The sequence below is a fragment of the Necator americanus genome, chromosome III (assembly GCF_031761385.1).
Source record: "Necator americanus strain Aroian chromosome III, whole genome shotgun sequence".
In the NCBI taxonomy this organism is placed as follows: domain Eukaryota; kingdom Metazoa; phylum Nematoda; class Chromadorea; order Rhabditida; family Ancylostomatidae; genus Necator; species Necator americanus.
The window spans coordinates 10,764,120-10,790,531 of NC_087373.1; the positions used below are offsets into that span (position 1 = coordinate 10,764,120).

The window sequence follows — 26,412 nt, forward strand, 5'->3', positions numbered from 1 at the left end:
ACTAGAACATTCGTATAGAACTGTTCTTTTCAAAACGGATAGAACTTTCGGATGTATTTATCCGCTTTCCGTCCACGCCGCTGTGTTCTGGCCAAATCGATCGATCTTTTCAATTTTTCGTTGAAATTGAGTTCAATTCTTTTGAGATGGCCGATAATACAGGGACAATGTCATTAGGAAAGTAAAGATGTTATTTCTGTTGTGACTACATTACTGTATTGACTCTGCTGTCACATTTATTACTCATCGCAAATTTTCGCCTCCGCTCTTCCTCTAACAATTTTTTTTCGTCACATTACGTTCTTATAAGTAGCACTGACTGTTCTGAACGAGAAAACATCATTAAAATACATCAATTAATTAATTAATAAAACACAAACACAATCAAAATATTTGACCGCAATCTTCAGATCCCTTGTAATATCATCTGTGTCCTCGTTGCTACAAATATAATTCAGATGTCTAAAAGTTTTTCGTTTAATTAAATAAAATTTTGTTGTGTATTTTTTTTGTGAAAATAAGCTGTCATACTTCTCGTTTTTGAGAAATTCGTATCTGAACGATATTTCTGTGAATAGGTAATCCAGTCCGAGTTTTTCTTTGCAAACGATAAGGTCAATACTCCATAGTAACGTCATAATTGACATTTGAAACCTACAATTGTGTTTTTTTTTATCCTTACGAGACATACTTCATTAGAGAAAAGCAAATACTAACAATGAAGTGTCGTATGGCTCCCTTTGGCCTTGTACAAGAACAAATACAGCATAAAATATATAAAATACAATAGCGATAGAATCAAATGATACATGATACACTTACGAAGTAGAATTCGGTATTAGAGTCGAAGGTATGCACGCATATGTTCAAGATGATATCCGAAAGTATTGTTGGCAACACATTCATACTCTCCTGCGTCTAATACTCGAGTCGGATCGATATCCAAATGAGAGGAGATTTTATAGGAGTCCACATAGTTTCGGATCTGAAAGGAAAAGTATTTTTAAATCTTAATAATAATAATAATAATTTTAAATCTCAATAATAATAATGATGATAATAATTTTCCACTTTTCTCTGCGCTCTTGGAGGTATTTCCGTCGCTTCCATAGCACAGTTTCATTTTGTTGTGGATGCAAGCTTAAGAGGCCTTCCTAAACTTCCAGCGGTAATGCAAAGAGTTCCTGGGTTGCACCAAACGTAAGGCTTTACCCGGTTACGCCACCCTATCGCGCAAATTTATTTAGTGCTTTCTTTCGTCAATCCGCCAATGTACACAAATAAACAAGGCTGGCAAACATTAGAAATTTTGTAAATGAGATAATTGTTTGTGTAGGAGGTACACCTCGGACGTAAATCCAACGAGTAGGTACGGACTCTTCGATTTAGGTCGAGGACCTAAATCGAAGAGTCCGTACCTACTCATTGGAAATCATATATCAGAAAAAAATGCGCAATAGATTTTTCAGTCTCCACCCGGTCAACTTTTTATAAAATCCATTATCGAGGGCTATTAGGACGAGTACACCGATGTAGCTCAAGAGGGGAACTCAAGGTTTGTTTTTTGTATGGATCCACTTACCTCGAAACGCACTTTTGAGTAGTCATTTCCTTCTACTCCAGCGCTTTTCGAAAAATTTCAACGATTTTATTGAAAATGCACTAGACCGCAGGATATAACCGGGACAGAATGTGTTCAACTGCGCATGCGCTGCGCATCTGTCGCAACGCGTGCTCTTCCTATGTGCAACACTTTTTTCTGTCCTTTCTACACCTCTCCTGAATATGTTAGCGAAAGGTCGCCCGGATAAAGACATTCGACGACGATTATATCCAGTACTTCACAGCATACCTCTAATCCTGGTCGATCCTTCACCTGAACTCCATCCTTATACCACCTGAAATCTGGCCTCGGAATTCCATGTGCTTCGCAGAACAACTTCAACTTATATCCAGGACGAAAATCCTGTTTGAAAAAGCTGTGCCTGTTTATTCGTGGACCCTAGAAAATAATCAGAATTATGTATTATTTTAATGTGATCGGGCTTTTTGATCTACTTATTCTGTAGACTTTTCAATGTTTCTAAGCAGTTTCTCATAGAGCAGTTAGTTTTACTGGATGGAAACCTTGAACTGTTTCAACAGCAACAATTCAACAGAATATGACTTTAACATAACAAAAAAGTTTTTTTAAAAACAAAGTACGGTGGAATAAAAATGTGGAACTTACATTTTCACTTCTAGAAAAATGTAGCAAATCTTCATTAGTATGGGAGTAGCGTGAGGCTTCGGATGAGCACCAAATGAATAGTAGAACTAGTAGACGTAGCATCTTTTGGAATACATTGCCAGGACTGAAATAGCAGACACTGTTTGTGACCTTTTCCATGGCTTTTTTTGAAGAAAAAAAATGCGACGATGAATGTTGTAAGTAAAAAAAAATGCTGTACTGAAAGATTTGGTCGGCGCCAGCCTTTTTTTCAACCAGGTGGTTGTAACGCGTTTACTGCAATATATATTCATATATATCATATAAGGCGGATGTAGTGTAGCGGTTAGAGGTTCCGCTTCCTGTACCATTGATCGAAGGTTCGAATCCGCCCTAGTGCTCACCAAGCCTTTCATTCCTCCGTGGTCGATAAATTGGTACCAAACTTGTCTGGGAGAATAAAAACCCTGAGTTGACACATCGGCTAGCCACCGCAAGTCACTGTATAGGCCAGTTACACGTTCGTGAACCTCAAACGATTCTGAATTGAAGTGAACGTGGGGACGCATCCCAAGCGGATTGATTAACGCCAGAAACTTTATCCTTTTATCCTTTATATTCATATAACATAAATAATGATAGTGTCACATATGTATATACTATCATTTCTCTACATAAGCCTATATAACATGTGTAGAAAAATGATAGCATTTACATATATATTCATATACTCAAGTATACGTACATATTTCACCCTCCAGTCCTAACAGGAACCAAACGCGCATGCCACCCACCCACTGGTTGAATTCGCTCGGCACCTACTCTTCCAAAAACGAGACAACACGTACTCGAAACAGAACCTTGCGACCCCTTAGTAATACGAAAACGTATTCAGAACTAACTCGTAGTCCACAACGAAATGGTTCCTATTTCTCAGTACAGGCGGATCTCAGGAGGATTGAGAAGTTCTAGAAGAACATCGGAAGAAAACATTTCCCGAATCAGGGACCAGTTCACAAAAACGCATTAACTATTCCCTAGAGTTTAGAAAATTGCCTAAGATTAGCGCAATTTCACATAGGCGACTTCACACATAAATTGCGTAGGAGGGCGTAGAAAGAAGAGAGAAAAACATTTCGAAGGCATAGGAACACGACTTGATGTGAGTGACAAGACGGATACGTTCTTGACGTCTGAGGAAATTCACACACGGATCAAGTTACATTGGTCAAAATCCGTAAACAGGAGTGGGAGAGTTCTGTGATGAAGTGAGTTTATTAGAAGGTTTTTCCTTCAAAATTATTTTTCATCGCTATTGGAGAACAAGAAGCTGTGGAGCTATCTTTGAGTAATGCACGGGTAAGGGACTTCTGGAAAGAACTAATATATCCCCCGACTTATGCACTAATATTCGGGGGAATTTATCATAGTCTTTCCGAGGGAGGCAGATGAATTTTTTGAAGCATTAATACTTGCATTCCAAATTTACCTCTACTCCAGAGCTTTCAAAATTTCCATGCTTCAAAGAGATGTCTGTCTGATATTGGCAAGAGGTATTTGTCTTAATAATGTTTGTGTTGGACCGACCATTGGCATTCTTTTTTGTCAATATTTGAAACACAACGACTTACTCTCTCCATTAGCGGCTTCATTTTGATGGCTATAATCTTGGACGCTCTGCTGGATGAAAACTTAAAGTCCAAATTAATTTCCGACACATAAAAACGTTTAAGGGCTGCCACCCCTGCATTGGAGAATGGATTTTGACTGCTGAATAAAAACGCACGTAGGAAATTTGTAAGATTTTCGATTTGTAAGATTGTGGGGCGTTCGTGGTGTGGCGGTTAGAGGTGCCGCTTCCTGCACGATCGATCGGAGGTTCGAATCCGCCCAAGTGCTCACCAAGCCTTTCATCCCTCCGGGGTCGATAAATTGGTACCAGACTTGTCTGGGAGGATAAAAGCACTGACTTGACACATCGGCAGCCACCCAAGTCATGTAGGGCCAGATACACGTTCGTAAACCTCAAACGATTCTGAATTGAAGTGAACGTGGGGGCGCATCCCAAGCGGAATGATTAACGTCAGAAACTTCATCCTTTATCCTCTATTAAGATTGTAGGAATTTGTAAGATTTCGCATTTTTTTTCGTTGTTTCTCCATAACTGCATTCATATTGGTCTATATCATTACTCGTGGATATCAATCGACTCGATATGATGAGATCTATCTATGCAGCTCATTTTGAGCTTTGAAAATTTTTTTTAAAATGAAAACACTTATTTTCTAAATTACCGGCGGCTATAAATTGTTGGATCAGACTCAAAGATAATTGCGCTTAGAGAATTTGTGACATTTGCTGCAAATGTAATGCGAGGTGATTTTATGTTTAGATGTTCGTAATGTAGGCATTGTTTGTTGTATTGTCAGCATTTTGCTACCACACTTATATGTATACTAGAATAAGAAGATTTGCAGAAATTGCTGGATGTGGCACATTTCAGGTTGCTTGCTACTTGCTTTCCAGGCTAGAAAAGATTTAGTACAAGGTTTTTTTCAGAGAACTATTTATTTCCGATGTTGCATGCCGATTTCTAAAGTTTAACCCTTAAAAAGACGTGCTTATTTGAGATCAAATGCACAACTTTGCTCTACTTCATTGTTTACCCGAATTTCTGAGTAGCTTTCAGCGATCTTGGCTAAATATTTCATTTTAGAGACTGACTACTTACTTACTTACCACTTTTCTAGGACCCTTTATTCGCTGTTAGATGTCACATTTAAATCAACAAACCGTGAGAGTTGAAGGTGGATTGTAGCGGGCCAACATGTGAGAAAAATCTTGTTGTTTTTACTTTTTACAAAAGGTTGATTTCCGTGGCTCTTAGAGAACATTTCTATAACTAGAACAGAAAATTTTAAAAAGAGAAAAAAAAGAAATTATCTATCGAACGGTGCCAGACTCAGTTGAGTTAGTGAACTTTGAAATTTCTTCTCCAGAATTCGGCCACCCATGACGCTAACAGTTATACGGGCCTTAAAAGGGTCCGCTATACATCTCATCCTACAGCGAGACTACCCTTCCCCCGTTCTCTTACAAAATTGACACAATTTTATTTGAACCGAATAAAGAAGAATGGCACATCCACAGAACAGTTATTCATTAAAATAAGAATGAAGTGCTTTTATAAGCGCTGAGGAAAAGAAGTTATTCGCCTGCGAAGAATCCATTCCTTTACAAGGGAATATTTATGCATATAGAGAATGAACTTAAAACTGTCTAGTATACATGTAAGTGGGGCACGAAAGTGTTTACAACACAACAAACAATGTCTACATTAGAATATTCAGCCATAAAAACTACCTCACAATACATTTGCACCAAATGTAACATATCCTCTAGGCGCAATCATCTCAGAGTTTGATCCAATAATTTGTAGCCGCTGGTGAATTAAAAAACAAGTGTTTTCATGAAAGTTTTCAACGCTCAAAATAAGCTATATAGATACATCTTAACATAATGAGTCGATTGGTGTCCACAAGTAATTTTACAGAGCAATATGAATGATGTTATGAAGAAAGAAGAAAAAAGACGCGGTTCCGTTTTTTTCGTTTCCTGGCGAAAACTTACCGAGCTTTGTGTAGTAGACATGAGTGCACTTATGTTGGGCAGGAATTGTACAGATTGGCCCCTGCATTATTGTTGGCGAGGCTAGTGGCGTTAAACAAAAAAACAATACAATCCAGAAATATCATGCGAGCTTACAGGTTTTCCGACCTAAAAGGAAGTTCAGAAATACGTCGAAGCTCACCCCGGAAAACAACCCATTCACGCACTTGTTTACCGTGGTTGGGTTCACGAGCTTGCTCTCTTAACTCAAACTCATGCTTCCTCTCATCAGGGGTCATACTTTTCCTAACATAAACATGAGGAAAGCCACCTAACCGCAGTAGTCTGGCGACGGCGAAAGCACGATGCCAATGATAAGATGTGGGAAGAATGACTTTGACAAGTCGTGAGCGTTTGTTATCAGGTTTACCAATGCGAAAAATACTCGTGAGGCGACATTCAACTTTTAGGACTGTGACTTTTTTTCAACATCGAGTTGATGTTGATGAAGGGACATAACTCTTTATCGGTTTCATTAATACCACTAATAACTAAAGCGCGCGCACGAATGTTAGCCTCAGTACGTTCAGCTAATTCAATCGCTATTTTCTTTATAAGAGAACGGAATGACTGGATCTCGGTTACGTTTCTTGATGAGCGAGATCAAGACCTGCATTGAAAGCTGACTAAAGTCACTCACAATGTGGTTTCCGACGGAATCAGAAGGCATGTCATTCACAATTTGTGACCCAATAGAGGCATTAAAGGCATCACCCCACGAATCTGAGGTGGTGCAGATTTCAGGTGGAGTATTCGTATACGGGATGGGAGACTACGAAGAGGGAGGTGATTCCGTCCGTTTCTTGCTAATTGCCGTAAAAAAACGGCCCGGAAGATGCGGCGCCGCACAAGACTGGCGCGCTCCAATCGAACCTCTTGTACAAAATGGTGCGCCAAAACGAATGAAGCCGTATCTTCTCGGCCGTTTTTTCCGACAATTAGGAAGAAATGGACGGAATCACCCCCTTCTCCGTCGTCTCCCATCCTGTATACGAATACTCCACCTGAAATCTGCACCACCTCAGATTCGTGGGGTGATGCCTTTGAACGGGATTAACAATCAAATGTGAGAAATTGAAACAACCTTGATATGAGGCAACAATGAGAAATCAAACTTGAGCCAAAGAAGAGGCAGATAACGATAAGAGAAGTAGTCCACAAACGAAAGACTAGAGGAAATAACCTAACACAAAGGAATGTAAAAAGGACTAACCAGAGCGCAGATCAAAGCAATCACACGACAACGAGACAGCGAATGAATGACTTATCCCTGCTTATTCTCATTCTACTCTTTTCTGTTGCTGGATTTTCTATTGTTTATTTGTATTCTTTCTTTGCCTCTTACTCTGGGCACGCCTTTGAGCGTAATAAATAAATAAATAAATAAACTGAACCACTCACCTTCTCTTCGAATTGGTGATGAAGCTGTTGCGACTGTGGGAACAAGCTCGCCTCAACAACACATCAATGCTTGATTGATAGCGGAAGCTGAGCCAGATTCCGGGAAGTCAGTTGCTGCCCGTAATTGTTGCAAGATTTTTATGCCATCAGGTGGAGGCATCGCTCGGTCAAGGAGACTTCTCGCATTCTTACGACTGACAACCTGCTCCTGCGTTGCGCCGTTCTTTTGAGTCGGATTCGAGGATTAATCTCAGCAATGTCGTCAACCGATGGTATCCCGTAGGTCCTTCCACTATATTTTGGTCCGAAGTAGTAGTTGCACGCGTAGGGAATAGCTGTCCAACATTAGAAATTCTTTTGAATTTTTTTTTCTGGCCCGAATCTTGAAGGAAGATAAGAGATCCTTTCTTGCTGGAGACACGCCTGCCTTGGTGCGGAAGTCTGAACTTGATTCAGGGGTTTCAGCATCCTCTATGTTCAGCTGGTTACTCAGCTAGCCGCTAAATAATCAACATGCGCTCCTAATAAAGACGTAAAGCCTATGTATCCCCTATTGTGGTTTGCGCGGGGATCTGCGTCCCCTCTCGACCCAACTATCGACCGACTACACAACAGTAACAGAGCATGTCTACACGCCTACTTATTAATTCTATGGAATACAGTGTACAGAATATCTACAATAAATACAAATTTATGCTACGCCAACATATTCTCAGAATGGTCAGCTGCGCGTCCTACGCCACGCGCAGCTGACCATTCTGAGAATAACGCTGGAAACCTAGCTTCCTCGCATCTTCGAAATTCTCGTACATTCGCTTCGCTTGTATATTTATATAATAGTCCTTGAGAACAGATTTACAGGAGACATCCTCGAACATCTATTTCCAATGGGTTTCAACCACCATTTCTCCTGAGTTCACCTACGGTTTTTCTGCGTGTGGGTTCAAATAACAGTCTCATTACAGAAATAAAATGTATGCAAGGTTCCTATTTCCGGAAGAAGAAGAGGGAAAATTGCTGTACTCACAGGAAAAATTTCCTTCCCCATAAATTGGCTCTGGATCTTTTCCACTCCGACGTGAACAAAATGTATGGCTATTTAAGATATCGGATAGAATACAACCAAGCTGCTATCGTTAGATACAGAACTAGACGTATTGTGTAGAGCGTTGGCTGACACAAAGATTGTAATCATTTTGCAAACACGAATAAAGTCTCTGAAAAATCTTGACGTGCGCATGGAAAACGGATATCTTCATTTGTTACGGCAGTTTTATAATCCTTGATAGAAGAAAGTAGATAAATCGTTTATGGTTAACGATAGGGGAGGAAATGTTTCTGCTGGATGTTATCGGATGTATCGAACTCGAATAACTTTTTTTTTGCAATACCCAATATACCATTGGACGATTCTATTGTATCGATCAGTTGCTGCAACAACAAACCCTTTTATTTAAGCGCTATTGAAGTTGTGTTTCTTTTTTTCCGGGTCTATACAAAGCTTTTTTTCAGAATCTGAAAAGTTAATTGTTTCTTATTAGACACGCAGCTCATTTCACTCTATCTATGAAATGCAAAGGAGACAAACTGAAAAGCGAAGAGGAATAAGATTGCGGAAAAACAACAACGCGGTAGTGTAGTAAAAGGAAAAACGAAGTGGATCTTGAAAAAGTGGGACGGCTGTAGCGAAGTGTAATTTAATCAGACGCTGAATACACATAGATAAGACGTGAGCAAAAAAAAGTGTGGAGAATTTTCGAGCAACGGTAAAAATCCGTGAAATGTTGGCGAAAAGTACAGAAATGTTTAGACGGTTTTTATTCCCTTCTATTGTGTAGAACAGCAAAATACTTACCAACTCAAACTTCTCTCGAAGCCATGGTTTATTTCGTATGATAAAAAGGGGAGAAAAGTAAATCACATTCTCTCGATGCCCTCTTTAGCCGAGAACGAAGCTGCCAATCTCGAATTGACTGCACGTTGAATATTCAATTGAGGAAATGAGCTGTCGACATTGGCATGGTCACTTATCTTTTTTTTTGCCTTGAAGGATTTCCACATCTTAAAATGGCACCTAATCAGGTTGCGGCAGCTCGACTCGACTGGACTGAAGATAACCTCTAATATGTGCTGGCTTTTGCCTGAAGTATTTATTGGCGCATAGCGGCGAAAAAAAAACCAATCAGAACTTATAGTTCAATCAACTGAGCGTTAGAGATCTTGCCTTCTCTGACGTTCATAGCACAGTTGCAGGTTTAGGGTTGAAAAAGTTGTGATTCCTTCCTAGAAATTCCTAGATAATGTGCCAACAATAATGTGAGTAGCGAAACTCTCAGTCTAAAAGTTTTGGTGAAGCGAGAATTTGATCCAGCTGCATGATAGGGTTTTCCGATGTTACTCCACCTCAAACTAGTGTGAAAAACAGCGAGATACAAGAAACTCTGAAGTGTTAGATCTACATTATAACAGAGTGGAAATGCTATTACGGTGGTAATACTACAAATTATCCAGCCCATGTTGACGCGTACACCGAAGAACTGCTATGTAACATCAAGTTAGTTTGAACTGCACGAGCGCCCCCAAATAACAGTAACAGTAGTAGTATAACAATAAAAGTAGATTGTGAAGTGATTGACGTTAATCATTCCGCTTGGGATGCGCTCCCACCTTCAATTCCGAATCGATTGAAGTTCACGAACGTGTATTCGGCCTATACAATGACTTGCAGGGGTTAGCCGCTGTGTCAAATCAGTGTTTTTATCCTCCCAGGCAAGTTTGGTACCAATTTATCGATGGGATGAAAGGCTTGGTGAGCACTGGGGCAAATTCGAACCTCCGATCGATCGTGCAGGAAGCGGAACCTCTAGCCGCTACACTACACACAAAATAACAACAAACCAGTATACACAACATATACAAGTCATAACTTACTTGAGATACTTATAGTGATTCTATTCTTCTCTATGTGAACACGCAGAAAAATAAAAGATTTTAGTGAGGTTGTCAGAATAATTTGACATCGCAAGGAAAGTCATATGAATATCTTGTCGCACGCCAGATCCGCACATCCGACTGCTATAAAACGCGCAGTGATTCGTATTATAATGAAGAACGCTGGTGAAGTGTGCATTGAGACCCACGAATAGCAGCAATCCAGGGGAACAGCTACGAAATTCGCATGTGTCGATGGCTATAACGGTACATTACGTGCATTACCAAAGACACCACGCTGTAATGCCATAAATAAAAACAGTAATATTGCAGGATAAAACTAGTTTTCTCTTTGGGTTTCTCCAGGTCTGATAGCGTCGATGCAGCTGTAGCATTCATTGTCCAAGGGCAGTTACGAGACTACGTAACTCTGATGAGCACCCCTTCACAGGAAATACAAAAGTTAGTTTGTTAAGAGCAGATTAAACGAAATGCGGGATCTGCAGGATGTGTCATCTGTGCCTACGAAAAAATAAGCTGCTGTGCACAAATGGGGACAACTGATGTGAGATTGAATGCTTGATATGGAACTTATATTGAGGACACCGACAATAGTCTTGAGGATTACTTGGAACATGACAGGAAAGCTTCATTTTTTCAGATATAAGGCACTCAAGGACATGATTGTGATATGGAATGTGTTATACCCGGTCACGAAACAGAAGTATGAGACATACAGGTATCATTAACAATAGAGGTATCGAAGACAGAGGAGATCGAGTTGAATGCAATTAGGAGGAACCCTTCAATAAATAAATGCCACCTATACCGCGAGGCTCGGTGCTTTTGCGTAAGCGGTTCCATTCGAAGGAGCACGGTGCCGTTAGAGTTTGGAATCGAGATGGGACCATCGCTAGCTTCACTCGAACTGCAGCAATGAGTGAAGCGAGCTAGGATACCATCTTGATTGAAACCGCTTTGTTGCAACACACACTCCACTAAACTTCAAATCGTTTTGATCCCACAATACCAGCGGCGTTTTGCCACTAAACTAAAAAGTTTCTGTTTTTATCTCCTAGCACCTTCAAGCATTATCAAATTACAAAGTCATAGTGGTGCCACACTAGACTGGATACGTGTTATACTGTTTCAATCAATTCCTGTTCAGTCATCTGAAGGCAACGGAGGGGCCGAAATGTCAGGCACATAGCGAAGATTCTACCCTAAAAACCTCGTGGACACACTTATAAAACACAACAAGTTTCTAAGAAACGGAGAATATTGAGAAGTAGAAAGATCAAAGTTTGTAAGTGTTTTCTACTTTGCTAGGATACCTTAGGTATTATTGACTCCAGAAAAAACCGTGTAAAAATTTATGAAAGCGTTCATAACATTCTACTCGTCTTTTTTCAAGAATACTATTCTAGTTGAGATAGCAGAGTAGAGAAATAATATTCTAAAGCGATGACGAAGACAAAACAACATCCAACGAAAAGGAAAATGTTTGTGTAATTATGTGGTCATTTTGGTCCCAATATCCAGCCAAACATTTCGAGATGTGAACGTTACGCATTTAACGCGGCCTAGGAGATTTTCATCATTGTTGGAATTAAAATCACCTCTGGGCTTCAAAAATGGATTTTTTTTCCCGAGAATGGGAGGAGAAATTCCAGAGTGAAACCAATACCACTAGAATAACACAACGAGCACGTGACTTGGTACATTGGTATACTCATTATCTCTGAGAGAATAATGGGAAATTCTGCTGGAAAAAACGATTATAGAAGATTAGAGATTATAGATTATAGAAGCTAACTTTTATTTTGCACAATTTTCAAATTCATTTTCAAGAATGAAATTTTTAAAACACTCCACAATAATTAACGAGGTTGTACATATATGTCATATACGGACATGATACAAAACAAACATTAAAGGTTAAAAGGATTTTTGAATCGGTGGATAAGGAGAGCAAAAGATGAGCATTCTGCTATGAGGGTGAGTATTCGAGTGGGCTGCGTGGATGAGTTCATCGCTCTACGTGTAATCCTCGTGAACACAGCACTTAGGATTATGTAGGATCAACAGCGACGATTCTCGTAGCATTCTGGTCTTGAGCGGGAGGATTTACTTAAGATTTCAACTATGCAAAATCAATAGTTCTTGGAAGCAGTTTTGAATATCCACTAAGCAACATATCCAGTAACATAGAGCTCATAAATGTTGAGAAAAAACTCAAAACAAAACAAGCTTTTTTCAGAATGTAAGCACTTAAATAGCCAACAATAACGCTCATGTCGTGTTCTTTATCAGTCTCTTTTCTCGACATTTCTCAGAAATTTTTCCAGAAAACAATTTTTTTTGCTCACACCGAAATTTTAATGGCGTTATTTTAGACCTAAGAGCATAGTTTTCTCAAAGGTTGCTTCATGTTTCTGACCGATTCGATTGTTAGATGGAATAATTTGTTATTGATTGACGTGCTTCGACTATATACTCGTCGCCACGAGGTTTAAAGACATCACCTCACGAATCTGAGGTGGTACGGATTTCAGGTGGAGTATTCGTATACGAGATAGTAGATTATGGAGAGGAGGGTGATTCCCTCCATTTCTTCCTAATTGCCGTAAAAAAACGGCCCAGACAATACGGCTTCGAGCGTTCCGGCGTGCTATTTTCTACAACGAGTTCGATTGGAGCGCGCCAGCCTTGTGCATGTTCCGCACCGTTCTTTACGGCAGTTAGGAAGAAATGGACGGAATATCCATAAACTACTATCCCGTATAAGAATACTTCACCTGAAACCCGTACTACCTCCGATTCGTGGGGCGATGCCTTTAGAAATAGTCCCTTTGGCTACTACTTATAAATATTCTGGATGAGCATCGAAAATTATCTATATAGCTAAATGAATGTACTCTGGCGGATGTATGAATATATTACTATTTAACAAAGATTTGTCCTTTGGTAAAACTCTCACATATATATTCCGTTGAATTACAAATGTAGCACTGGATGCGCTTATCCGAGGAATGTTCAGGTCCCGAAAAGAAGTGCTATTGCGCATTGAAGTTGTGCCGTGAAATAAAACGAATCATACTGGTTGAAATGAAAAGAATATAAGGAGAAAACGCCAATGTTTTTATTTCCACGTTTTTGTGCTTCTTTCATCTCTATCATTTCGTCGTCTTTACACCCAAAAACAATTTTATGGAATGCATGTTTTGCATCAGCGAGAATTGCCCTCGTGGGCAAAAACGATGAAAATGAACTTAAAAAATCTCCATCTCCTTGCTAGTTTTAGAGCAATCTCAAGTTAATCACCTCTAGAGGAAAAGAGCAATGAGGGAGGCAAGGATAAACGAATTTTTCATCGGAATAGTAATTTTGTCAGACGAATGAAACATCGTATGCACCCTTCATATGTAATCTACGGCTCGATTCCTAAGTAGAATACGATCCAGAGTACGGGTGAATTCTGCACACTAAAGTGTAGAGAACGGTACGTAATCACGTACACAGCATTATACGAAAAAAATTGATGAACTACTTGAAGCAATAAAAAAGAGCCAAAACAAAAAAAAATACTTCCACTAAGGACCACCCGATCCACTGGTGACTGGAGAGAAAAATAACGCTGTGCTGCCATAACCTTGCCGTCAAAATGTTGTCGGTTAGTAAAAAGAAATGTACGGGCATCACAAAGTGTTGATGTATAGCAGGAAACTTCTTTCTATGGATCATACTGTTATTCGCTGACTCATTCTTGGTTCTTTAAAGGCATCACCCCACGAATCTGAGGTGGTGCAGATTTCAGGTGGAGTATTCGTATACGGGATCGTAGATTATGGAGAGGGAGGTGATTCCGTCCATTTCTTCCTAACTGCCGTAAAAACGGTCCGAAAGATGCGGTGCATGCACAAGGCTGGCGCGCTCCAGTCGAACTCCTTGTGGAAAATAGTGCGCCAGAACGCCCAAAGCCGTTCTGGCGCACTATTTTCCACAAGGAGTACTCCACCTGAAATCCGTACCACCTCAGATTCATGGAGTGATGCCTTAAGCTTGACTATTTAGTTGAAATCTCAGGCAATCATAATTATTCTACGTAATAACGCGGAAAGCTAAAAAGGCAAAAGAAAAGCTGGAAACATATACTTTGGCCCTCTGCTGATTATATGGAATAAATATATTAGTGGTAGAGGTTAAAATGAGGATGAAATATGTGAAACTACCTTCTTTCTATTTGAGAACAAATTTCCAAGATTAAAATCGGAAAATCAAATTTCTGGGAACTTTTCTGGGGAAGCTCAGTAAACTCATGAAACATGTATAAGTGTGAGATAGCAGCTGAATAGGGAACATCCTCGCAAGTAAAGAAATATCCAAAAATTCTAGAAATATTTTCAGAAAATTCACACTACTTCAATGTGTGAGGATCGAAAATTGTGACTTTTGCTAATTACATGGAATAAGAGTATAGGCTGAGATTAAAGCCTGGATAGAATACTTCAAAAATTTCTTCTTATCACAGGAACAAATTTTCATTAATTTTCTTCGAGGATGAAATTTTATTTTCCTTTCTGAGTAAGCTCACCAAACTCATGAAACATAAATAACAATGAACTTGCATCTGAATAGAACATGCTTAACTGAAGAAATATTTGATAATTCTAAAAATGTTTCCAAAAAATCTAAAGATATATCAAAGTTTATCGAAATCGATGTAATATCGAAAAAAAGGTTTTCTTCATGAGTAACGATAAAACTAGGAAAAAAGTAGGTGCGATTTTAGTGTTTTAAGATTTTCATCGTAACAGAAACCGTGGCAGCGAAAGCTCCGCATGTGTTTTCGAATAATGGAGTCTCACCACGCAGCGTGGTTCCAGAGTGTTGTAAAATTTTCCAGGCGGCCACCCAGGTCAGTTGACGAATAGACTTACACTTCAAATGAGCTACGAATTCCGGGAGGAATTTATAGGTCCCCAGTTGAAGCTAGGATTCAGCCAAGAATATCCTTGACGTAGATCTAGCGGGTGTACAATTTTAAGTGTTTTTGAAAGAGAGAAGATTCAGGTGTGGAAGTCGAAAATCGCTTAGCTGCAAAGTAAAAAAAAAGCAGTTGTCTCCTGATAGATGATAATTGATTTTTTTTTTTGAATAATTCAAAACGATTTTCAATGTCGGAAGAAGAAAATAGCTTTCCTATCTCTTTGCAAGCATTTTTTTTTCGAGCCCATCTCACTGAGAGGATATTTTCATGGCAATATCGATGTGCGATAAAATTTATACAGCGTATTCCAGCAAAAACGTCCAAGCGACATGTTGGCTAGGTAATTGGCAGCGGAGAAAACGAAAAGGCTTCGGTGTGAATTTCGAGGCGGAGCCTCGGAAAAGTAACGGAACTGGTTGTTTTCGCACAGATGAGGGATTTTTGCTGCAATCACACTTTTCTATTCCTAGATTTCCATTCGACTAGGAAATATTTATTACGCAAAGGTTTTAATTGAATATCCACTGGAAATTGCTTTGGTGTCCAATTTCATTGCGGCTTTCAGAACTATAAAATGCACATTTCCAGAAAAATATAGGTACAACCTGCAAAACCCAAAAATGTTTCTGCTAGTTTAAGCCTTATTGGGACAAGGCGATCCATGGCTTCCCGATCCTCAAAAAATGATATTTTATTCCAGCTAAGCAGGTGTTAGAAGAAATTCTTCAAACACATTCTATACCCTACACAGGAAGTTGAAATGTTACTTACTAGGGGGTCCTCATAGATTTTTCTTGCCGTCATTTTACAATTCCTAGAACTCTCACCATATTTATGAACTCACATCTAAGTTCTCCACAAAAGACGTTGTTTGATCCATACTTTAGTGAATAAAACAATATAATAATAAATAATACCAACAATGAAAAGAGGATAATATAGGAGCATTTAAAAGTTTTGAAAAAGGGAAATAATAGTTTCTGTCCTTTCAGAAGTATCTAAAACATCTGTCACCATTTCCTGTCTTATCCTGTTCTTCACTTTTCACCTTTTTGGTTTTCCTGGGTTATCTAGATAGTTTTCTTGGAAAATTTTCTTTGCACCGATAACATCGGAAAAGCCAGGAGCCGTTTCAATCAGCGGGCGTTTTCGATCTGCTTTGAGGATAGCATGTAAGGAAATCAACGATATTGAGATCTATCTACGAATAGATAAAGATTGAGATGAAGATGTCACGACTGTGAGCGTGATCGGGCCCAATGTTGTCCAGTTATCCAGAAAAAGACGTGAAAAAAGACGTGAGACGTGAAAAAATACGATGTGAAGCAGCCTTGGTTGTGCAAGTACCCCTACACTGCAACTTCTTACGCAATAAAACACGAGCGATTCCGTCGTCGTCAAACATCCATAATCCACCTAACGTAACCGTAATAAACAGCAAAAACTCCTGAATATATGCACTATCGCGGCAGCATTGCCGACCAACCTCGTTCCTCTACCTGTAATGAGTTGTATTGTAAAGAAAAAAGAAAGAGGAGGGAGAAAGACCCGCGTAATCAAGGCGTGTTCTGTTGTTTCGTGTGTTCTGTTTCTCGTTTCTAACGCCTTTTTCTAGATTACTAGTGGGATCAGGGAACGTAATCATGAACTATCCTTCACTCCTATCCATTTCTGATCCAACATTGGCATTCCCATGCCTGACCTTAAAGGCATCGCCGCACGAATCTGAGGTGGCACGGACTTCAGGTGGAATATTCGTATCGCAGGCGCGGGGCGGCGCAAGGCTGGCGAGCCGCGATTGAGGACGTCGTAAGAAACGGCGTTCCGCCGTTTTCAGTTTCCACTGATACAGGGAGGAAAAGACGGAATCATCCCCCTCTCCATAACCTACGATATACGAATACCTACCGTATACGAATACTCCACCTCAGATTCGTGGAGTGATTCCTTTAACTAACTAGAAAGTTGATGAGGTAGGCGTAGACATAAGCATGTGCTCCTTTTACAAGATCCGAGTCCTCGTATCGTATCGGGGCGTAATACTTGAATTTGAGCTCCGAATTCGAAAAAAGGTTCTCCCAGCGGACCTTTAAAGGCAACATATCAAAACAATCAACATGGAATGTCGATTGCAATTAGGGGATTGGCGTAAGCGAGCATGAACGGCACAACAAGTACATATTTACGCGCGAGAGCGCTAGTACACGGAATGAGATAAAAACTAAGGCAGATTCCTAGAATTCAGCTCAGTTGGCTTGGAAGCATTTTCAGGATATTTTACTGCAAATTGCACTGCATTTGAAGCAATATTTTCTTTGAAAACGTATGAAAATTAATTACGTTATGGCGAAGTCGCAAGCAAATATTTTTTTGAATTTTAAACCGTAAAAGAGGCAGTTCCGATGATTTTAATAGTGGATTTTTTCTATTCTCCTAAAAGATCTTCCTAAGATTAAACGAGCTAACAGGGACGATGAGAAAGAACGCAAAAGTTCCGAAACTGGGTGAGAGTAGTTTTGATTATTTTAGATAAAGAGCCTAGGATGATAGAGTGGTGTAGTTTAACGGTAGAAATCTCCGCTGCATATTCGATGGTGCGAAACCGTCCGTGGTCAACTGAGATTTTGATTTTGCCCCCGAGTTGATAAGTAGGCGTTAAAATTGTCGGAAAGGATAAAGACACTGACTCGATACTCGGACACATCAGCTAGCCCCTTGGGTCGATGTGGGCCACACACATGTTCAGAAACCCCTGCGATTCTGAGTTGAAATTGAGCTGGTGAACCTCAAGCAAAAATCAAGATGATCTATTCCAGGAAACATGAAATGGAAATCGAGAAGCTCAAGTACAGTGCCACTGGGTTGAAAAGTGAGGGAGTCCACTTAAAGTCACCTATGGCGCCGGAGAACTGGAGCATAAGATATATGTTGAATACATATGGCTATAAAATTCCACTCTTTTAAAGAAAAACTGAGAACTGAGCTAGGGTTTGAATGGTTGAGGATGTTTGGATAAATGCCAGTCCTGATTATCCCTGTCGATGCGGCACCAATCAACAAAGAGTAAGCTCCAGGACAGACAGGAGAGTGTCTCTAAGACGGGGGAAAAACCCATGGAAAGTGAAAACTCATGGAGTGATCCAGATCACGATAGAAAACGTTGCGCCTTCACTTTTCAAAGCCACTTTCTGGTGTATCTATTATAGGTGACTTCAGGATTCACCCAAGAAGAACTCCACACCAGGGAAGTTCCTCGAACGCATCCAATTGGAGAAAAAGATTTTCGGGCTTCCTATCACGACTAGGATCATGTCATATCATAACTTATTCACGAATAACCTCGCCTCCAATTTAAAGATTAGAGTCATCCTCTGGAGAACAACACAACAACAAAAGTGACCATCGTTCGTTTTCATTTCGCTTCATCTGAAAATTTTTTTGAACAGTATGGCTGTTGTCTCGAATTTCTGTACCATCGGTTTTTTTGGAGAGATTTCTCTTCTAGCGTAAAAAGGAGAATTCATGAAGTAAAGAAGAAACAAAGTTACCAAAATATCGTAGACTGAGAACTTTTCGCTCAGTCTGCAGGAATTGGGAAGATGGACAAAATCGCACAGAGTCGAATGTGTCCCAAAAATTAGGAACTGAAAGGAGCGGCACGATCAACACACAAACGCGTTTCCGGTATTTGCAAATTTCTTTGCAGAACATCGGCTAAACCTGGTCATAAACGGAGAACAACTACAGTAATGGTTGAAGACGAAAAGAAACGAAAATATTTTTCCCTGTAGTTAGCCAAATGGGGAAAAGATGACCGCATTTCAGACTTTTTACTTCAAAACAGTCGGTCCCATTTGGGAAAGATTAGAACTGCGATAGCAATGGAGTGGAACTTAATGGTTGGCAATTACAACATCTTCGTTTTGCTAACGACTCGTTCATGCGAAACCAAACCAGGCGAAGCGAATCCTTGCCGAATTCATGTGGACATGTTGGAAAATGGAAAATTGGTCCACGCTGAAGCTAAAGGAATTTGTTTTTATTTTGTTGTTTTTTTTTCTCATTTTATCCACTGCCAACGAAACGAATATATCTGACATTCACATCTGTGTCAAGACATCAACGTAATGAATGAACTGATTCCACAAGTGAAAAGAAGTAAGCGAGTCCCATGAAGGATATAGAGTACTCTGAGCATCGAGGAGGTACTGAAGTAGTTCAAGAATACCTGACTGCTTCTGTGCCAATCCCTTGAACAACACTGTCCTCTTGATTCGAGAAGGACCCAACGCTCTGCGCTAAGTCCTCCTCCAAACGAGTGAGTGGACATCTGAGGTTCGCCAAGAAAGCAAGTAATGGAAGAGATGGTGCATCAGGCCAAGAGAACTTCGGAATACTGGTAGAAGTTAAAAGGTGTCTTTGAAGTTCGAGATCATAATATAGGAAATACTACAGGGTTTCTACATAAAGGATAAAGGATAAAGTGTCTGGCGTTAATCAATCCGCTTGGAATGCGCCCTCACGATCACTTCAATTCAGAATCGTTTGAGGTTCAGAAACGTGTATCCGGCCTATACAATGACTTGCGTTGGCCAGCCGATGATCAAGTCAGTGTTTTTATCCTCCCAGACAAGGCTGACACCAATTTATCGATCCCGGAGGAATGAAAGGCTTGGTGAGCACTAGGGCGGATTCGAACCTCCGATCGATCGTGCAGGAAGCGGAACCTCTAACCGGTACACTAGACCCGCCCCAGACCTTCTGCATAAGTGCTGCCCAAGTTCCAAAAATGAACTGAAGTGGTGAGTGTATTGAGATCACACATGGATCTGCCGCATATCAAGACCTATGCTAGTTTTGATCTATATGGTGGAACGACAGGGTTTCTTATAAGGACTCATGGGATTTATAATTGTGATGCGGTGTGTTCTGCTACATTATTAATTTCAGCATATAAAGTAAGGATCAGCCGATGTGCCAACCATTTATATTTTCTGTTTATTTTTGCGGTATCAAATTTTGCAGGAACACCGCCGACCAAATGGTCAGACCTCGTCACGAAGTCCTTCAAAGAAAGACACGACGTGCTTCGAGTCCTCCGTGAGAAGAGAACCCACTGAGCAACACTTGCGCACGTTTGGGCAAATGAATGTATTACTGGCGCCCGCTGAAGCAAATCGACGAACAACGGGAGCACAGGTGATAAAGGGGTTCATTTAGTCTGTGAACAGTTTGGAAGTTTCTTGTAAGGTGATGAAAAGTTCGAGAGAATAAGTCACCTCAATTTTTCCAGCCTCTGTCGAAGGTGGAATGTTACCTGGCAATAAAGTCAGCACCAATCTTGGGTCCAGCTACACCGGTAGAAAAATTGCAAAGTCATTATTTCTCGAGGTTTTAGAAGTGGAAAACACGCCATGATGAGCAATATGCTCTGGGATCTTGTAGGGAAAAGGTAGTACAAAAGAGGAATATGGAGATTTATGGAGCGGTATGAAAAGCATGGAGGGGGGTATGAACTTGTATTTGGAAAGTGGTAGGTGTATTAACAGCATGATTTCATACTAAGAAATAAAAACCAGAAGGTAAAGGAGTGCGAGGATTCTTCTGAAGAACTCTGAAAATTTTATGTCTCTGTTGCCGTTCTGAAAAGGATTTTGGAGTCACACGCTTGAATCGTTGAGTACGAGTTTCCCTCTTGGTGAACGAAAAAAGCAACTTTTCTTTCTTCGCAACCAGAAGCCTTTCACTAGCTTTGGAACTTAAAACTCTGGAAGATGAGGTGAACAACATCTCTGGAATGTACAACACCATTCCAATGAGATCCGCTCAAAATATAAAGGAGAACTGACCAAATTACAGTTTCATGGGAAATCGCCCGATACTTTTGCTGTCGTATGCTTATTATTCGTTTTTTTTCTGATTTTTTTATTACCTTTTTTTATTACCTATGACCCTCATCACTTTTCAACGTCATTCCCCACAATAAATTTGATACAAATATCCTTAGACAGCACAGTGCATACAGTGTGTTTCAGACGGCATTAAAAAATTAATCAAAATGAATTTAAACGCGGTTATGTTGCTTGCGGAAGAGGTAGGTATAAATTTTTATTGAACTTTATAATCTGAGAACAGTAAAATAAAAAATAGAACCTGAAAATATATTAAATGAATGGCTTAACAGTCAGTGGGCGTGTATTATTGCTTCACACGGTTGCCCGCATCTTCGCCAAGTCGTGTCGTCCTTGAACACAGCTCTGCCCAAACCTTCTCGATCTACATTAAGAGCTCGCACAGAATTCATCCATTAATCATTATTTCATACTTACTTACTTACTTACTTAGATATCCCGTCTTCACTGGACGTGCGGGCCCCAGCATCTCTTCCACTCGTTTCGTTCCCTCGCCATTGTCATCCAAGATGTTCTCAAGCTTCGAGAGTTACGAGGTCCTAGCCATCCAGCTGAGCCCAGCGGTCCATCCGTAGCGAACACGTCACCCCATCTCGTTGGCAGTCTCCCTCGGGGGCGTTTAGCGTCCCTTGGGATCCACTCTAGCGTTCTTTTAGTCCATCTATCGTCGATTCTTCGCATGATGTGACCGGCCCATCTATGTTTTGCTTTCGATACATATTCCGCTGGGTCGCGAAGACGGGACATTCCTCTTAAGTCGGAGCTACGAAGACCGGCAAGGTGTTGTGTGCGCCGGTTAAACTTCAGGAGACATCTCTCAAGGGCTCTGTGGGTAGCAAGTAGCTTCCTAGACGTGGCCGCGGTGTCTGCCCACGTCTCCGCTGCGTAACAGAGCGATGAAAGGACTGTCAAGTCGAACAGATGGGCACGAAGATCATGGTCCGTCAGTTGGTCCGTAGCTTCCCTGACGGCTGCGAATGCTGCCCATGCTGCTCTCATTCTTCTATTCAGTTCTTCCTTCAAGTCGTTTTCCATGTTCATAGAACGTCCGAGGTATACGTATGACGGAGTTTCCACGATTTGGGAGCCTTCAAGTTGTACTCCTCCGTCCTCGCAGTGCGCGTTCTTCATGAACTGTGTCTTCTTTCTGTTTATTCGCAGTCCTATTCTCTTCCCTGCTTCGTTCAATTCGTTGAGCATCGTTTCTGCTTCATTGGTACTGCTCGAAAAGAGAACGATGTCGTCAGCGAAACGAAGGTTCGAAAGAAATCTTCCATCAACACGTATGCCCCTTTCTTCCCAGGATAGTGATTTCATTATCCATTGCAATGCAGCCGTGAACAGCTTCGGCGATATAGTATCGCCTTGTCGTACCCCCTTTCTAATGGGTATGGTGAGAGGGCGGTGGAAAAGCTGTATCCTAGTTGTGCATCGTTCGTAGCAATTGGCTAATGTCCTCACATACGACGCGTCCACACCTTGATCGACCAGCGCTGACAGTATTCCATTCGTTTCTACGCTGTCAAAGGCTTTCTCATTGTCGACGAAGGTTGGAACAAGGGGCAGGCGGTATTCCCGGCAAACCTCTATGACCCTCGAAACGGTCTGGATGTGGTCCAAGCAGCTGAACCCTTGGCGGAATCCAGCTTGTTCTTGAGGCTGGGCTTCATTCAGCGTCCTAGATATGCGTGTGAAGATGATCTTGGTGAATACTTTGTATAACACGCTCAGCAAGCATATCGGACGGTAGTTCCGAAGGTCACCTTTCTTATGGATAAGGACGGTTCGCGAGGTCTTCCACTGGTCTGGGATCCTTTCTTTCTGAAGACAGGATGTCATGTGCGCTGCTAAGATTACATGAAGCGGATGGCCGCCAGCCCGAAGAAAATCTGCTGATATAAAATCAGGTCCGGGGGCTGTGCCAGGTTTCATGCTCTTGATAGCGACTCGTACTTCCGAAGGGAGAATCAGCGGTGGAGCTTCGCCGGTGGGGATGATTGGGCTTGACACAGGAGTTGATGAACGGAAAAGGTTCGAGTAGAACCTCTCCGTAATGATTTCCATCTCACGACGAGAAGACGTGCGAGTCCCGTCTTCGCTCAACAAGGTTGCTAGCGGAATATTATATTCGCAGAGATCCCTGCGGCACTTCTTTAGACTCGTTCTTCTTTGCTGCTGCTTCTAGAATCTTCTTCTGCCTGTACTTCAAAAGATCCTCCTGCAACGCTTTTCTGCAGCTAGTGTTTGCTACTAACCGCTCATTGTGCGATGCATTCGGATCAAGCCTTCTTCTTTCCAACAATTCCTTGGTGGTCTTCAAAATTCGATCCACGTTTGTCTTGCGCGGCTTCGAGGCACGTTCAGCGCAGGCTCGTAATCCTCTGAGCAGCATCTCGTAGTCCACGTTTGGGTCCTCCTCAATGTGCCAGTCACCTTGGGACAAGGAATCCTCGAGTACGCAATCGTCGTAGATGACTTCTTTTCTCCTTCGTTGCCGATAGCAAATGTTCTTTTCCATCGTGTGGCTAAGTCGATTCCCATGTCCACCGACGATGATCTTTTTCATGAAAAGAGAGTTCCCATGAAAGAGGCGAGCGGCGGACAACAGCCCGGCGAGACGATTGCCATTCTCATTCCGGTCCCCTAGTCCAAATCTTCCAATCCTGTATTCCTCTTCTGTGGCCTTTCCTAGTTTTGCGTTGAAGTCTCCGACAACGAACTTGTAAAAGGACTTCTCGTTGCGGGCTTCTTCCTCCAAATTTCTGTTGGGGAAATGATTCCAATCTCTTCCAAAGGATATCTGTTAAATTCTCCTCGCCCATGTCATCTACGCCTCCAGCATGTTTAGATACACTCTATTACCTTCGGTTAGTATGAACTTAATAGTTATTGATTTGTTAACAGATAACCAATTGGAAGAAAGATGGTAAAGAATGAATAAATTCAGTTTGCTTATTGCTGCAATTATACTATAAGGAAGTATGAGCGCGTGATCTCAATTTTAATTTCAATCTTTTTTCACAGAATCATTCGCGAGGATCCGCAAATCTTATTAACCACCACGAACACCAGGAATATATCCATCTATTAACACATTATATTCAGATCTTGTTTCTTTCGAGGAAACTGCACTTCACGACATGTTATTTTTTTTTAAATTTTCCAATAGTTACTCTTAAACTGTCGCTGTTTTCGTGCTGTAAAAGTAAAATTTAGGTTATCCATAACCCAAAGATGATGCTGGTATAATCGAGGTAACCTTATCATAACTATGTTTCTTTTAGCAAAAGATCAAATTTGCTGAGTAGTAGATTTTGAAGCCTACTTAGCAAGAAGAGAGAAAATGGAGTGTGAAAGGTAAATTGTTATTAATGAGTTTTATTGCACGGAAATTTTGTTTATGACTAAAACGCTTAAAAATGCCGGAATTGATTGCCGCTTGCCCCTGAAACACAGGTGGATGGAAATCATAACACAATTCTCGAGCGATGACTTACATTGAGCCTGCTGCATTCCGTTTCTATTCCCAAAAAAACCAAAGCGGTTATGAGTTCGCTGAAATCCCTGGAAGTCGACGTTTGTGTCTACGAACGAATGAGGTGTTCCTTGGCCAAAGTTGTTCTTGTTCTCAAATCCGTGAAAGTTTCTTTGTTGCTGTGGCATTCCAACCCCAGGGGTCCCACTTGGTGCCGGTGTCGGTCCACCGTGTGCTTGATGCCATGGCATGGACTGCTGCATCATGAATCCTACCACTTGATAGAGCTGCAAAACCGTGTGATAATGTGCTGAATGTTGACATCAATGCGAAATCACAAGGAAACTAACCTTAGGATTCTCGTCGTTAAGCGCCTTTACAGCAGAATGTAGCTGAGGAACAGTTTGATCTTTGTTTGCCATAATAGCAGAAACTCTCTCCACTGCAAATGGAAGCTCAGCGAGAAGTTTTCTGACATTTTCGTTCACGATGCTTCTCATTCTGTCCGTTTTCTCGTCAAAATCTCTCACTTGTTCCTTAAGATGCACCCGAATATCATATCAGTAATTGATCCCACTGTATTAGCGAATCCTACCACCAGCCCATATTTTTGTGCCCATTTCTGAACTTCTTGCTTCTGCTGAGCAATCGTCAATCCCGTGTTGCTGGAGATTGCAAAAAATTCTCGTTGCGCATCCTGGCTCGCACCCTGCAAGAAGGATGGCGGTGGCATCATGCCATGCGGACCGTTTCTTCCGCCATGGCCAATATTTTTGTGAAGACCATTCCATCCACCTTGTTGACAAAGTACTGTCGTCGTTATAATCAGGATCGCAAGGGCAATCTTCATTCTGCAATATGGGCAATGTTTAAGGTTAGGAAAAACCGAGAGCTGTAAAGAAAATCGCTATAAGTGGGGCCGGGTAAGCCAAGGAAGGTTAGTCCTAAGCTAGGTTGATGCAGAATCAAATTTGCGGCGCTCTTATATTCAGTGATTCTGGTGTTGTTCTTTTCATAATCGCCTCATTGCTGACTATCATATGGTTATACAAACGATATTTGATAATCGTAATCGTAATGATATTTGCTGTGATGAGACAAATGTTAAAAAAAAACTACCTTTGTGTGCGAGTGCATTGCGATCAAAAAAGAACTAGCCCCATATCAAAATCTGTGCGGGCTTTGATCTGCAGGGCGGGCTGCCAGGTCCCTACAAAAAACCCTTGTGACTCGTAGTTGTGGTCCGTGGTGGTCTGTTGCGTTACCAAGTCTAGCTAATGAGGTAAGCACTAGCCAATGTGTTGCTTGTTTGAGTTTCCCTACTGTTTGGATGCTTTCTGTAGGTGATAAGGCGCGTGAGAGAGTAAATCACTTTTACTTTGACTTTTCCAGGCTCTGACGAAGGCGATAACGTAGAAGCGTTAGCTGTTGTTTAATAAAGGCGATCAATACCAATCTTGGCCATAGCTCAAGCAAATCAATAAAAAATCTGCCTATTCAACATGCCAAGATTCACAGTCGAACATGGGCAAAACAAACAAACTTCTCCTAACACAAGGACAGTCAACACAAACTCCCCAAGAAAGCAGCTGCTGTGTCGTACATCTGGTGGTTTCGTAGTGGTTAAACAGAGTATCATATATCTTTCTACCTATTCGAATCACAATTTCGCGCAAGTTTTCTCTGTGAATACACCTAGCTTACAATACCGACGTACTGTTTTAGACCTCTATAAAAGCGATTTTATACCTCTTTGAAGCGATTATACTGAGAGGGTCTTCTGAAACCAAATCAAATTCCTGCACCAAATAAGGCGTATTTTTCA

At 41.0% G+C, this 26,412-nt stretch overlaps 4 protein-coding genes across 5 annotated transcripts; all 4 read right to left on the reverse strand.

The window, feature by feature from the left end:
• Positions 1 to 838: 838 nt before the first annotated feature.
• RB195_009210 (uncharacterized protein) lies at positions 839 to 10,609 on the reverse strand (the record flags this gene model as incomplete). Of its 2 annotated transcripts, XM_064196088.1 has the most annotated exons (7): positions 839 to 985; positions 1,853 to 2,002; positions 2,231 to 2,354; positions 10,211 to 10,230; positions 10,298 to 10,354; positions 10,420 to 10,469; positions 10,552 to 10,609. In XM_064196088.1, 7 exons carry the CDS (start codon positions 10,607 to 10,609, stop codon positions 839 to 841), a joined length of 606 nt encoding a protein of 201 aa, XP_064047232.1. The 2 variants fall into 2 exon arrangements, with proteins under 2 accessions (XP_064047232.1, XP_064047233.1); XM_064196087.1 differs by lacking the exons at positions 10,211 to 10,230; positions 10,298 to 10,354; positions 10,420 to 10,469; positions 10,552 to 10,609 and having other exon boundaries at positions 2,231 to 2,332.
• A 10,947-nt stretch (positions 10,610 to 21,556) lies between these two features.
• Positions 21,557 to 23,176, reverse strand: RB195_009211 (uncharacterized protein; the record flags this gene model as incomplete). The annotated part of the gene is made up of 1 exon (XM_064196089.1): positions 21,557 to 23,176. The coding sequence occupies one exon, from the start codon at positions 23,174 to 23,176 to the stop codon at positions 21,557 to 21,559; it is 1,620 nt and encodes a 539-aa protein (XP_064047234.1).
• A 58-nt stretch (positions 23,177 to 23,234) lies between these two features.
• RB195_009212 (uncharacterized protein) lies at positions 23,235 to 23,678 on the reverse strand (the record flags this gene model as incomplete). Its single annotated transcript, XM_064196090.1, has 1 exon — positions 23,235 to 23,678. One exon carries the CDS (start codon positions 23,676 to 23,678, stop codon positions 23,235 to 23,237), a length of 444 nt encoding a protein of 147 aa, XP_064047235.1.
• An 847-nt stretch (positions 23,679 to 24,525) lies between these two features.
• RB195_009213 (uncharacterized protein) lies at positions 24,526 to 25,437 on the reverse strand (the record flags this gene model as incomplete). The annotated part of the gene is made up of 4 exons (XM_013436244.2): positions 24,526 to 24,557; positions 24,610 to 24,874; positions 24,938 to 25,123; positions 25,183 to 25,437. The coding sequence occupies 4 exons, from the start codon at positions 25,435 to 25,437 to the stop codon at positions 24,526 to 24,528; spliced, it is 738 nt and encodes a 245-aa protein (XP_013291698.2).
• Positions 25,438 to 26,412: the final 975 nt, after the last annotated feature.